We start from the raw sequence: 14,539 nt of genomic DNA on the forward strand, positions 1-14,539 counted from the left end.
AATAACTCCCGGAGTTCACTCAGACTCACGTCCATAGAGTTGGTGATGCCATGCAGCCATCTCATCCTCTGTCGTCCCCTTTTGCTCCTGCCCCCAATCCCTCCCAGCATCAGAGTGTTTTCCAATGAGTCAACTCTTCGCATGAGGTGGCCAAAGTACTGGAGTTTCAGCTTTAGCATCATTCCTTCCAAAGAAATCCCAGGGCTGATCTCCTTTCGGATGGACTGGTTGGATCTCCTTGCAGTCCAAGGGACTCTCAAGAGTCTTCTCCAACACCACAGTTCAAAAGCATCAATTCTTCAGCGCTCAGCTTTCTTCACAGTCCAACTCTCACATCCGTAATGACCACTGGAAAAACCATAGCCTTGACTAGATGGACCTTTGTTGGCAAAGTAATGTCTCTGCTTTTGAATATGCTATCTAGGTTGGTCATAACTTTCCTTCCAAGGAGTAAGCGTCTTTTAATTTCATGACTGCAGTCACCATCTGCAGGGATTTTGGAGCCCCAAAAAATAAAGTCTGACACTGTTTCCACTGTTTCCCCATCTATTTCCCATGAAGTGATGGGACCAGATGCCATGATCTTCATTTTCTGAATGTTGAGCTTGAAGCCAACTTTTTCACTCTCCACTTTCATCAAGAGGCTTTTGAGTTCCTCTTCACTTTCTGCCATAAGGGTGGTGTCATCTGCATATCTGAGGTTATTGATATTTCTCCCAGCAGTCTTGATTCCAGCTTGTGCTTCTTCCAGCCCAGCGTTTCTCATGATGTACTCTGCATAGAAGTTAAATAAACAGGGTGACAATATACAGCCTTGACGTACTCCTTTTCCTATTTGGAGCCAGTCTGTTGTTCCATGTCCAGTTCTAACTGTTGCTTCCTGACCTTCATACAAATTTCTCAAGAGGCAGGTCAGGTGGTCTGGTATTCCCATCTGTTTCTGAATTTTCCACAGTTTATTGTGATCCACACAGCCCAAAGGCTTTGGCATAGTCAATAAAGCAGTATACCCCAATAAGAAGTTTAAAACAGCAACAAGAAAAAAAGAAATTTAAGTTAAAAAAAGTGAATATTTTGTTGAATCAAGTTCTTGGTGAAAATGAAAAATGTGTCTTTTATTCTTTTAAAAAACCAAAGGAATTTTTTGGCCAACCCAATCATTTGAGTTTTTATCTCCTTTGCTTTAGGAAACATGTCAGAAAAATAATACTGCTATGATTTATGTCCAAATGAACTGCCTGTGTTTCCTTCTAGGAGGTTTCTGGTCTTATCTTTACATCTTTAATCCTTTTTGAGTTTATTTTTGTATGTGGTGTTATTAGAGTTTGTCTGCTTATTCTTAATATTTGTCCACTTGGCTACCATGAACTGAGAGAAGCAAACCAGAATCTCTTACTAATGGGTTTCTTCATTTCCTAGTATCTCTTGTAGCTTCTGCTTCTTATGGCTATTTGGCACATATCCATAATTATTATTATTATGAATTGCTCTGCCTAGACTTATATTTTCCTTTAATAGAGCTTTGCCTTTTCATCTCCTTTTATATTAAGATGACACCCTTGCTTTCTTTTTGTATTTTTCTGGTATATCTTTGTCCATACTTTTATTTTCAACTTTGTGTAAGTGACTTTGTTTTAGGTATAACTTGCATCCAAGTGCTTGTTATCCCATCTGAAAGACTTTTGTTTCAATAGGTGAGTTTAGCCCATTTGCATTTATTGATTTGACATATTTGGGTTTAGGTTTACTTCTGTCATGAATATGATAGGCTTTTTTCTTAGTCCTAAAATCCACAACATGTTTTCTTGTTTTGCTTTGTATGTTTCTAAAATTTGTGCCTGGGATTTATTTTAAACAGGAATAAGTTGACAGACATGAGACAACTGCCTTTGAAAGAATTTATTACTTATATTTCCCAAGAGAAAAGGGCAGTACCACACCACAAAGGGCCACAGAGTGAATCATCAAGGCTGGTCAGGGGGCGGGAACAAAGGGAAATCCTAGGTGTTTATTGCTGTGGTGGTGGGAAGTGGTTAGGTGAGGACATCCTATATTGAGCAGGAAGTGAAACACAGTTATTGGGACTTGCGGTTGGAGGATTCATAATCAGAGAAAGCCAGATCCCAGGAGAGATGTAAACAGCTTTGGACATTAGTTTGGCCTTGTGAATAATTGATGCCAAATAGACAACAGAGGATTTAAGAAACACAGTAAGAGTTTTTTCTGATAATTTAGATTGTATCATCTTTTTTCTATAATTTCATCTAATTATGAAAAATCAGAGAAGGCAATGGCACCCCACTCCAGTACTCTTGCCTGGAAAATCCTATGGATGGAGGAGCCTGGTAGGCTGCAGTCCATGGGGTCGCTAGGAGTCGGACACGACTAAGCGACTTCACTTTCCCTTTTCACTTTCATGCTTTGGAGAAGGAAATGGCAACCCACTCCAGTGTTCTTGCCTGGAGAATCCCAGGGACGGGGGAGCCTGGTGGGCTCCCATCTCTAGGGTCGCACAGAGTCGGACACGACTGAAGTGACTTAGCATAGCATGAAAAATCAGATGAAAAATCATCTAAAATAATTTTATCATTTGACTTTTAAAACAACATCTATTGTTTTCCCCTTTGAACAATGTATATTAACATGGTATATTTACACTACATCAGTTGATTTCAGTGCTGTCATGTCCGACTCTTTGCGACCCCATGGACCGCAGCACACCAGGCCTCCCTGTCCATCACCAACTCCTGGAGTTTACCCAAACTCATATCCATTGAGTCAGTGATGCCATCTAATCATCTCATCCTCTGTTGTACCCTTCTCCTCCTGCCTTCAATCTTTCCCAGCATCAGGGTCTTTTCAAATGAGTCAGCTCTTCACATCCAGTGGCCAAAGTGTTGGAGTTTCAGCTTCAACATTAGTCCTTCCAATGAACACTCAGGATTGATCTCCTTTAGGATGGACTGGTTGGATCTCCTTGCAGTCCAAGGGACTCTCAAGAGTCTTCTCCAACACCACAGTTCAAAAGCATCAATTCTTTGGTGCTCAGCTTTCTTTATAGTCCAACTCTCACATCCATACATGACCACTGGAAAAACAATAGCCTTCACTAGATGGACATTTGTTGGCAAAGTAATGCCAATGCTTTTTAATATGCTGTCTAGGGTGGTCATAACTTTCCTTCCAAAGAGTAAGTGTCTTTTAATTTCATGGTTGTAGTCATCATATGCAGTGATTTTGGAGCCCCCCCAACTAAAGTCTGCCACTGTTTTCACTGTTTCCTCATCTATTTGCCATGAAGTGATGGGACCGGATGCCATGATCTTAGTTTTTTGAATGTTGAGCTTTAAGCCAACTTTTTCACTGTCATCTTTGAGTTTCATCAAGAGGCTCTTTAATTCTTCACTTTCTTCCATAAGGGTGGTGTCATCTGCACAGCTGAGGTTGATATTTCTCCCAGCAATCTTGATTCCAGCTTGTGCTTCATCCAAGTATGTATTATAGAAACATCTAGTGTATGTAAGATTTATACAGTCTGAAGAGAACTCTTTCCAGTACTCTTGCCTGGAAAACCCCATGGACAGAGGAGCCTGGTAGGCTGCAGTCCATGGGGTTGCTAAGAGTTGGACACGACTGAGCAACTTCACTTTCACTTTTCACTTTCATGCATTGGAGAAGGAAATGGCAACCCACTCCAGTGTTCTTGCCTGGAGAATCCCAGGGACAGGGGAGCCTGGTGGGCTGCCGTCTATTGGGTCACACAGAGTTGGACACGACTGAAGTGACTTAGCAGCAGCATAGTGTATGTGTGTACTATGTATGTAATATATTTCCTCTTCCCTCTCATATCTGTCACTTTATTTCATTGATGTTGTCTGCGCTAACTTTTGTAAAATGTGCTTTTATACTATTAATACCTTTTAACCCTCTATCCTACACATACATATTTACATCACTATCTACCTTCCTTTCTTAAAGTCAGAACTTAATAATTGCCTTTTTTTTTTTTTTTGGTTTTAAATTTCCATTCATTTAATCTATTGGAAGTTGTATTTTAAAGGATTCTCCAAGAATGGTTCACACTTTAAATTCTTAGTTAGGAAGTATCTGTTGGCTTTAGTTAGGAAGTTTTTTGAGGGGCAAATAACATCAGTGGTGGCTGACTTTGTGGCCCCATAGACTGTAGCCCACCAGGCTCCTCTGCCTATGGAATTTTCCAGGCAAGAATACTGGAGTGGGTCTGCCATTTCCTACTCCAGGGGATCTTCCCAACCCAGAGATTGAACCCAAGGGTCTTGTGTCTCCTGCATTGGCAGGTGGATTATCATTAGCATTTATACATGAATGATAATTGTCTGGCAACCCAGTACCACTTGAACTCTCAACATATAGGAAAAAGGCTGGCTTTACTGGTGCTGCCTTCTCACCTAGAACCCAGAAAACTCCTCAGCATTCTAGGTAAGGGGCGTATAACCTAGGCATCCATCCTAGGTTATACCAAATGCCATCCATCCAGTCAGGCATTTCTGGATGAGATTTGTTTTTTTGGGTTTGGCAATTTAAGGAGGCCCCATGAAGAATCCTTTCTTGCTGTTTTGGTGTGAGTGGGGCCATTCTTCCAACTTTCTGCAGAGGCAGTGGGTTCCTTGTGTTCCTGGTACAGAAGTGGCATCCATGGGACATGGAGGCAACAGCACCTTCCTCTCATGCCTTGTGTGGCAGTGGAGTGGTAGCAGCTTCCTCTTCAGAACAGTTTTAGAAATTGCTCCTTGAAGCTTATCCTTCAGCCTTTCAACAGTTCTGACCACTAACCAAAATTCTTTCAAAACCCTCCTTTTTCTGCTTATCCAAGCGTCAGTTTCTTTTTCTATCCAATAGTGTGCAAACCACAGTTCATGGGCCAAATCTGACCCACTACCTGTTATTGTTCAATGGATGGAAAACATTAAGAGTATTTAGCATTCTAGACACATGAAAATTTTATGAAATTCAAATTTCAGTGTCTATTAGTAAAGTTTTTTTGGCACACAGCTACACTCATTTGAGTGTTAAAATGGCACAGTTGAATAGTTGTGACAGGGGTTATATGGCCCAGAAAGCCTAAAATTTTTCCAATCTGGTCTTTTACAGAAAAAAATTGACTCCAGATTTCCAACTAAGAAACTTGGCCAAAATATCTGGGTATAAAATTCTTTGTTAAAAAGATGTGTAGGTATTACTCTACATGCTTCAGTGATGAGTGTTGCTTTGAAGAAATTTGACAGCCAGATTTGTTTTCTCCTTCAAAGTGGCTTATCTATATGACTTCTCATTTAACCTCTCCCTTTACTTCTTATACTTCAGCTAGGACCAGAGAAACTGCTGCTGTCATCTGTACACTCTGTTCACACTATTGCAATGGTAGTTTTACTTTTTGCTCCAATAGGTGTGCAAAGTACACTTTGAGATACTTTATTGCTTCCTTGAGAAATCTTCAGTCATAGGCATTATCTCTGCCTCCCTCATGCAAGGCTGCCTGGAAACTTTTTGCAGTTCTTCCTAGTGTTGGGGTTTGGGGGGTCTCAGTTGTTTCCTAGTTCATAGAAGATGGACTATTACTTTCGTTCTTCAGTTTCCTCATTGCTTTTGAGCAACCTCCCAGGGAGAAATGAAGGAGAATGCCTCCTTGTTACTAGAAACACCTTTTATTCTCTTGTTCTTTTTCTATATTCTTTTTAAAAATATTTTTGGCTGTGCTGGGTCCTCATTGTTGCCTGGGTTGCTGCAAGCGGAGGCTACTTTCTAGTTGTGGTGTGTGGGCTTCTAATTGAGGTGGCTTCTCTTGTTGCAGAGCACGGGCTCTAGGGCCTACAGGCTTCAGTAGCTGTGGCACCCTGGCTCTAGAGCAGTTTCAATAATTGTGGCACTTGAACTTACCTGTTCTGCAGCATGTGGGATCTTCCCAGATCAGGGATTGAACCCATGTCTCTTGCATTGGCAGATGGATTCCTTACCACTGAGTGGTCAGGGAAACCCTTTTTCTATATTCTTAAGTCAAGTTGCTTAAGTACTCTGGTTATATAACACTCTGTGTCCTCATTTATAAATGGTATAATCACCACTTTATATTCACTGGAAGGACTGAGGCTGAAGCTGAATCTCCAATACTCTGGCCACCTGATGTAAAGAACTGACTCATTGGAAAAGACCATGATGCTGGGAAAGATTGAAGGCAGGAGGAGAAGGGGACAACAGAAGATGAGATGGTTGGATGGCATCACTGACTCAATGGACATCACTGACTCAATGGACATGAATTTGAGCAAGCTCTGGGAGTCGGTGATGGACAGGGAAACCTGGTGTGATGCAGTCCATGGGGTTGCAGAGTCAGGCACAACTGAGTGACAGAACTGAACTGAACCCACTTTATGTGTGTTTACCTCACAGGGGTATATAGTCAAAATCTGTTTTACATGCTAGGGCCATAGTGGTGAATAAAACAGTCTTTGTCCTTGTGAAGCTGGATAAAAGATGATTAATTGAGCCAGAATATGGAACTGGAAGTAATGAAAAGTAATCAGGTTTCAGATAGATAGTGTTCTAAAGATAGTGCTAAGAGGATTTGTTGATGGACTGATTAGGGGATAAGAGAAAATTAAGATAACTCCAACATTTCTGGCATTAGAAACCAGCAGGTTACTAAACACTATAAGAAATGTCAGAACACCATGGCAAAAGGGAAGATACAAATAGCTTGTCAAGAGGAAATAAAGGTCACATGCCAAAAATAAAAATGGCTTTGGAAATTCCAAACAGCAACACTGAAAAGTAAAAGCAATAGAGCAATATCTAAAATTCTGAGTGAAGATGATTTCCAAACTAAAATTCTATGTCAGTCCAGGAATAAGGGTAGAATGTATCTCATAAACTCTTCCTCAGGAAGCTACTAGAAAATGGATTCCACCAAAATGAGGGAGTAAAATGAGAAAGAGGAGCCAGAAAATGGGAGAGAAAATGAGAAGTCTCAGACAGATGTGTAGTTCAGATTGGAAAGGGCCAGAGAATTCCAGGAGAAGTCTCCAGTTAAAATAGGTTTTTTGGCTTATCTGACTTGTATTGGAGCCTTGGGTTCAAATTAGTGGTCGGTACATAGAAAGCTAAGTAGTTGAAAAACAAAATTATTAATTTTAAGGGGAAAAAAGTATACAAGGAAGGAGATGAATAATATTCAATAGACACAGTGACATTAAGACTATGTTCAGTTCAGTTGTTCAGTTGTGTCAAACTCTTTGCGACCCCATGGACTGCAGCACACCAGGCCACCCTGTCCATCACCAACTCCTGGAGCTTGCTCAAACTCATGTCCATCAAGTCAGTGATGCCATCTAACCATCTCATCCTCTGTTGTCCCCTTCTCCTCCTGCTTTCAATCTTTCCCAGCATCAAGGTCTTTTCCAATGAGTCAGTTCTTCGCATCAAGTGGCCAAAGTATTGGAGCTTCAGCTTCAGCATCAGTCCTTCCAATGAATATTCAGGACTGATTTCCAAAATCACCAGTTTAATCTCCTTGTAGTCCAAGGATTCTCTAGAGTCTTCTCCAACACCACAATTTAAAAGCATCAATTCTTCAGTACTCAGCTTTCTTTATAGTCCAACTCTCACATCCATATATGACTACAGGAAAAACCATAGCTTTGACTAGATGGACCTTTGTTGGCAAAGTAATGTCAATGCTTTTTAATGTGCTGTCTAGGTTGGTCATAGCTTTTCTTTCAAGGAGCAAGCACCTTTTAATTTTATGGCTGCAGTCACCATCTGCAGTGATCTTGGAGCCCAAGAAAATAAAGTCTGTCACTGTTTGCATTGTTTCCCCATCTATTTGCCATGAAGTGACAGGACCAGATGCCATGATCTTAGTTTTTTGAATGTTGAGTTTTAAGCCAGCCTTTTCACTAGATTTAACTAAAAATTATGATATATAACTAAACTGGAAATAAATGGGGAAGTATATATGTATGTATATACATAGAAGGGTTTAAAAGAACTACACTCTTACATTCTGAGGTAGGTAAAAAGTATAATTTTTGAAACTGAAAATTCAAGAATGAGCATTACTATAGATAGCAAGAATTTACTGTATAGCATAGGGAACTATATTCAATATGTTATAATACACTATAATGGAAAATAGAAAAAATAATATAATATACACATATATATGCATAACCAAATCATTTTGCTGTACACCTGGAACTAATACAGCATTATAAATCAAGTATACTTTAAGAAAAAAAAAGAATTAGCATTAGGAGCATGTCCTTTAGAAAAATGGAGGTAAATGGGAGAACAGTTGAGACTGAACAGAAAATTGGGGCATGTGGAAGAGTGGAACAGAGGCTGCTATAGTCTTGCACAGCTATTTAAATTTTTTTCATTAGCTATAATGTTAAGCTTAATATGTCAATATATGGGTGGACACTAGACTTTAGGTGAGCAGGAAATAGTATATACAGAAGTCTAATTACACATGAAGCTTATATCATGTTATAAATCAAAGTCAGTAAATAAAGCTAAGGGAATTCCCTGGCAGTCCAAATAGTTAGGACTCCATGCTTTCACTGCCAAGGGTCCAGGTTCAATCCCTGGTCAGTGAACTAAGATCCTGTGAGCTGCACAGCACAGCTAATAAAAAAGAATAAAGAAAAAAAATTAAAAATTTAAAAAGTCAATATAAAATATTTCCAAAATTTGGGGGAATTGAAAGTTTCTATAAGATGCTTAATTTTGTGTGTCAGAACTATTTAAATACTTAAATGTAACCCTGTGACTGTTTACCCAGATGGACATTTGATATGCACAACCATGAAATAATTATAAGAATAAAGATCAAAAACAAAACTATAAATAACTTCTAATTACATCATTTAGATAAAATGTAAAATATTTTTAGTCTTCTGGAGAAGTAAAAAATTAACACATGATTTTATCACTTCTTAAATTAGTTCAACTCTCTTTTCCTATTACATTTGGGATGTCATTTTCAGAGAACAGTTTTTTTTGCATATTCTTCATAACAAACCCAGGACAGCCTGGCTTGGTAGTCCTTTTACATAGTTTGAAGTTGGTAAACCTTTGGGCCTTTTTTCAAGAGATAACCTTGGTCATTTAGTGATCCAATAAAATTTTCAAAATCAGCAACCTAGTAGAAAATAATAAAAGAGCCTGTTAAATAATATGCAAAAAATGTGATTTTTAAAATTAATCTCTCAAACAGTAATATACAGTTGTCAAGTTTTGGGGGCAAATTAAATTATTTGTACTTCTTACAGAGAAAGCTGCCTACATACGAACCTTGGATTCTATAACACCTAGCTAATCAAAAATAACTCCAGTATGCATAGAATCTTTTATATTTGTTTTAGCTTAGCTTCAAAATAAAAACTAGACTAACTTTTGAAATTGAATGAGCAATTTTCCATATAAACTGTTTTACATGTTTAAAGTGCTATTATACCCATTTTCACGAAGACTTTTAAGTAGTTAGATCAAGTGGAATCATGTCCATTTAACAAATGAGAAAACTGAGGTTCAATGATGTGTAAGATGACTTGCCCAGAGACTGTCAGAATAACATGGAAACTTGCTATGATGTTTCTCCCATCAAGATGTTGAAAACTCTTTTGAAAAGAAGTTTGAATTTTAGATAAAAACTTTTTTTAAAGCTCTGAGCAACGAATTTTATATCTTAAATAAAACAAGCGTTTGTTTTAAATACACCAAAACAGCCTATTCCATGATTTTAGTCTAAATCTTTTGACATTTAAAAGTTCTTCTATACTAATAAAGCCCTCCTGAAATTATTATAAAAAGATTTACTAATTATTTATTTTATCATACCTGAATGTTTAACTCTTTGGCAATCTGTTGAAGTTGATGAAACTGAAATAAATTATTGTAAGTTCTTTCAGCAATATTGTTGAGAGCAGAAATAAATCTTTTTGCTGCTGACCTGTTGCTCATTCCAGAACCATGCTGGGATCGTTCAAAATCTAGGTTCCCAAATTCATCAGAGTAAGTTCCTAACATGCTTATGGAAGGAAAGAAAAACAGTTACCCAGTGTGTTTCAGCTATAGACATTTTTGTCCAAGTTATAAAAAGAAAAATGTGGAAGTAGCCCTGAGGCTCAGGTAACAAAGATTTAAACATGTATTTACTGAGTGGTGATTGTGAATTAACTATGTATGGACTGGTTGGGGATAAAAATATTTTGGACATAGCTACCACTTTTTAAGAAACTCCCTATATTTAGAAAGAGAAATACAAATGAATTTTTGCATAAAAATACAAAGTTGACAGGCTACAATATAAATACTTGGAACATTCTCTTTGATTCATGAAAAAAAGAAATTCTAAACATACTAAATTTAGGCTTTCCTTGGTAAAGATGTCTAACCAGCTCCTAGGGCAGCATCTGGCAAATAAAATGTGTTAGAAATACTCTGGGAATGAAGTAGAAAGGTTCTGCTGAGTTGCAGTAATGATGGTTAGATATTAAAGGATACACCTATTTCTCCAGCTCTTGCTGCTTTCTTCTTATTTTCACAATATCATCAGGCAAAGAAATACATAATTCACAGTGAATTTTAGCCAGAAGTCTGAAAGTACCAGTTAGAGATTAGCCATCCTCTCTAGTCCAGCCCTGTTGCTGATTGCCTGCCTTAATTCTCGGCTTATATATAATCTCACAGCCAGGCTCAGAGGCAAAGATGTTATTTAATGAGTTAATTAATCAAATATAAATTGGTCACTAGACAGTAGGCTTCCCATGGTAGAACAAAACAGGTGCAATTCCTGCCCTTAAGGAGCTCATAGGAATGAGTTTAAAGGGTTATTAAAAACACAGCTTCATTTTGTTCCCTGAATAGATAAGAGCCCACATGAAACAGAATAAGCTGTACATACAGGAATGAGTCATCCAAATAAGACTGCAGTAACTAATCAAGCAATTAGATGAATATCTGTATTCCCTAGAAATAGAGCATTTTTTAAAATAATTAACTACTTTATTATTTGTTGTTGTTGTTTAATCACTAAGTCATGTCCCACTCTTTTGCGACCCCATGGACGGCAGCCCGCCAGGGGAGCCTCATGTACAGGCTCCTCTGTACATGAGATTTCCCAGGAAAGAATACTGGAGTTGGCATTTCCTTCTCCAGGAGATCTTCCCTTCGTTGGCAGGTGGATTTTTTACCACTAAGCCACCAGGGAAGCCCATACCATATAATTTACCTTATTCTTATTTCTCATCGAACAGTCGTCACAAATGCTTTAGGCTACTATGTCAATTATAATAGCTAGTATTTACCTTAACTATATTTATTTACCATGCACTGGTTTGATCTCCTTGCATCAAATCACTCAATCCTAAAAGAAATCAACCCTGAATATTCATTGGAAGGACTGATGCCGAAGCTGAAGCTCCAATACTTTGGCCACCTGATGAGAAGAGCCAACTCACTGTTAAAGACCCTGATGCTGGGAAAGACTGAAGGCAGGAGGAGCAGGGGACAACAGAGGACAAGATGATTGGATGGCATCACTGACTCAATGGACATGAGTTTGAGCAAGCTCGGGGAGATGGTGAAGGACAGGGAACCTTGGTGTGCTGCAGTCCACAGGGTCACACAGTCAGACATGACTGAGCAAATGAACTGAACTGAACCATGTGTCCAATTTAGCCCTTCCAGCAATCCTATTACTTGAGGATTATTCTTATTTCCGTTTTACAGATGAAGATACAAAGTCTTGTAAGGTTAAGTGACTTGCCAAAGGTTACAAAGCTAATTAAGTGTCATATCTGGGATCTGAGTCTGAGCTACACTGCTTCAGATTTGAAGAAAAGTATGTAAAATGTTTGAGTTACTTTCCTTACACAGAAATAGTTCACAATGATCTCTCAACCTCTGAAGGTGGCTCTGTTCTCTTCTACTTCCTAGTATATTTACAGAGAGAGCTTACATGAACTGTTTCCCATAAACACGGGGTTTTTATAGCTATGTGCTCTATGATATACTGTCAGCAGTTTAGATTTTTCTTATTTAGGCTTCTGCTTCCCAGTTAAAATGTAATTTTACAGGTTCAAAACCATGTTAAGGACAAATATTCAAAGCTAAAGAGACAGAAACTCTGAAATGGAAGATTTAATGAATGAAAAATGATTACTAAAATCAACCTAAAAATCAATGTAGTATATTTACTGAGAGCCTACTGTGTGCAAGGCATGAGTCTAGGCCCTGGGAGTACAGCGGTAAATATGACAGATAACTCTCTTGTCTCAGAGTTTAGACTAAGGACAGAAAGCATGTTAATTGTAACAAAGCAGATAATTCACAATCTAGTCTCAGTTGTGTTTAATTGGGTCTTGATCTCTACCATGGAAATAATGCTAGGTAATTCCAATCATTTGGAATCAAAGAAAGAAGAAAGTGAAGTCGCTCAGTTATGTCCGACTCTGCGGCCCCATGGACTGTAGCCCACCAGGCTCCTCTATCCGTGGAATTTTCCAGGCAAGAGTACTGGAGTGGGTTGCCATTTCCTTCTCCCTTGGAATCAAACTAGCCTTTTTTTTTTTCTCTGAACGTTTTTATAAAAGTTGGTAAATACTCAAGCAATTCAGGGACACCAACTAGTAATCTGATGTGGGTGCTATTTACACTTAATCATGAGACCTCTTTTTTCAGGATCCCAGAAGAAAACTGACAGTCTGAAGTTAATTCAGTTTCATCAGCAAGGCAACTTTGAGAAGTAGAAACAATACAATTTCCATTAGGAAAAGCACATGCAAACATTGTTTGACATGAGTATTCACACATGTAGAACTATTCATAAATGAGAACTATAGCATTTTTATTGAAAAGGCAATTAAAATTTAAGTATAATGCTCACATATGAGAACTAATCCATGGCATCCACAGAACCATGGATTTACTGTAGAGAAACACCAGAGTGGCTACTTGAGGCAGTCTGGGGTCTGAGGTCTTTGGAAACTGATGAAGGGTAAAGCCTCAAAAAACCAATGTTACAGCTGAAGGCAAGTTGCTGAGGTAGTCTGACCCTTGATTTGCCAACAGTCAAATGACGTAGAGCACGTGACATTCTCTAGTAGAACCAGGCACTAGAAGACCCAAAGAAAGGGCAAGAGTTCAATAAAAAGAAAAGAAAACCAGGAGTGGCTATCTGGGTCCACTGCCAAAGGTGGAGAGCTAAAGGCCAGGATACACTGGCCTTAAGAGAATGAAAGAGAATGATACATGCACTTGAGATTGTGAGCAAAGCAGCAGCTTCCTGTCATTAAACAAGAAGTCTCTATTGTTGGTCCCTATTTTTAATTAGGAAAAAAGTTTATAAAGATTTCTAGAATTTTGGTTGGTTTCAGTGACTTACTTTGGATCTGTTAGGTCAGATTCTCAATTTCCTATTGGTCTCATCCCACTAGAAGTCAGGCAGGTAATTGGTTTTTGTGGCCATTCCTTTACTTCATATGCTGCTCATTATAGTGAGTCCTGGCAACATTCTGTATGAAGAAATCTAGTAATTCTAATATTTATAAGGTTGCTTATAAATAGCAACTGGAGGTTCTCTAGCACAAAGAAACAAGTTTCGTAATTTTTACCACAAGACCTGTTAAACCCTAGTACTGAGGCATGTAAAAGAGAAAATTGATAGTTCAAGCACAGTGTGATGCTCAACCAGTAAGATACTAAGATAGAGAGGGTAAAAGTTAGCAACTGGTTGAAAGGGTTTTTTGTTGTTTAGTCGCTTAGTCCTGTGGCCACTGCTGAGTTTTCCGATTTTGCTGGCATATTGAGTGCAGCATTTTCACAACATCATCTTTCAGGATTTGAAATAGCTCGGCTGGAATTTGATCATCTCCACTAGCTTTGTTCGTAGTGATGCTTCCTAAGGCCCATGTGACTTTGCACTCTGGAATGTCTGGCTCTAGGTGAGTGATCACACCATCGTGTTTATCTGGGCCATTAAGATCTTTTTTGTATAGTTTTCTATGTATTCTTGCCACCTCTTCTTAATATCTTGTGCTTCTGTTAGGTCCATACCATTTCTGTCCTTTATTGTGCCCATCTTTGCATGAAATGTTCCTTTGGTATCTCTAATTTTCTTGAAGAGATCTCTAGTCTTTGCCATTCTTTTGTTTTCCTTTTATTTCTTTGCACTGATTACTGAGGAAGGCTTGCTTATCTCTCCTTGCTATTCTTTGGAACTTTGCATTCAGATGGATATATCTTTCATTTTTTCCTTTGCCTTTTGCGTCTTTTTTTCTCAGCTATTTGTAAGACTCCCTCAGACAACCATTTTGCCTTTTTGCAGTTTTTCTTCTTGGGGATGGTTTCAATCACTGCCTGCTGTACAATGTTACGAACCTCTGTCCATAGTTCTTCAGGAACTCTGTCAAATCTAATCCCTTGAATCTATTTGTCACTTCCACTCATAATCATAAGGGATTTGATTTAGGTTATACCTGAATGGTCTAGTGTTTTTTCC

General features: G+C 38.5%; 1 protein-coding gene across 6 annotated transcripts in view; it reads right to left on the minus strand.

The window, feature by feature from the left end:
- Nucleotides 1-4,899: 4,899 nt before the first annotated feature.
- The window catches only part of MCM8 (minichromosome maintenance 8 homologous recombination repair factor), a 58,120-nt gene continuing 48,480 nt past the window's right edge, over nucleotides 4,900-14,539 (minus strand). For 3 of the 6 annotated variants that reach the window (XM_044927908.1, XM_006047739.3, XM_025264034.2), the window contains exons 18-19: nucleotides 9,877-10,066; nucleotides 8,909-9,178 (exon numbers count right to left, since the gene is read on the minus strand). In XM_044927908.1, the coding sequence (XP_044783843.1) occupies nucleotides 9,086-9,178; nucleotides 9,877-10,066 (283 nt within the window). In that variant the 3' untranslated portion in view covers nucleotides 8,909-9,085. Of the gene's footprint in view, nucleotides 4,919-8,908; nucleotides 9,179-9,876; nucleotides 10,452-11,581; nucleotides 13,155-14,539 lie in introns of those variants that run through there. The other 3 variants (XM_044927911.1, XM_044927909.1, XM_044927910.1) reach the window with 3 other exon arrangements.

Source organism: Bubalus bubalis, chromosome 14 (assembly GCF_019923935.1).
Source record: "Bubalus bubalis isolate 160015118507 breed Murrah chromosome 14, NDDB_SH_1, whole genome shotgun sequence".
Classification (NCBI taxonomy): domain Eukaryota; kingdom Metazoa; phylum Chordata; class Mammalia; order Artiodactyla; family Bovidae; genus Bubalus; species Bubalus bubalis.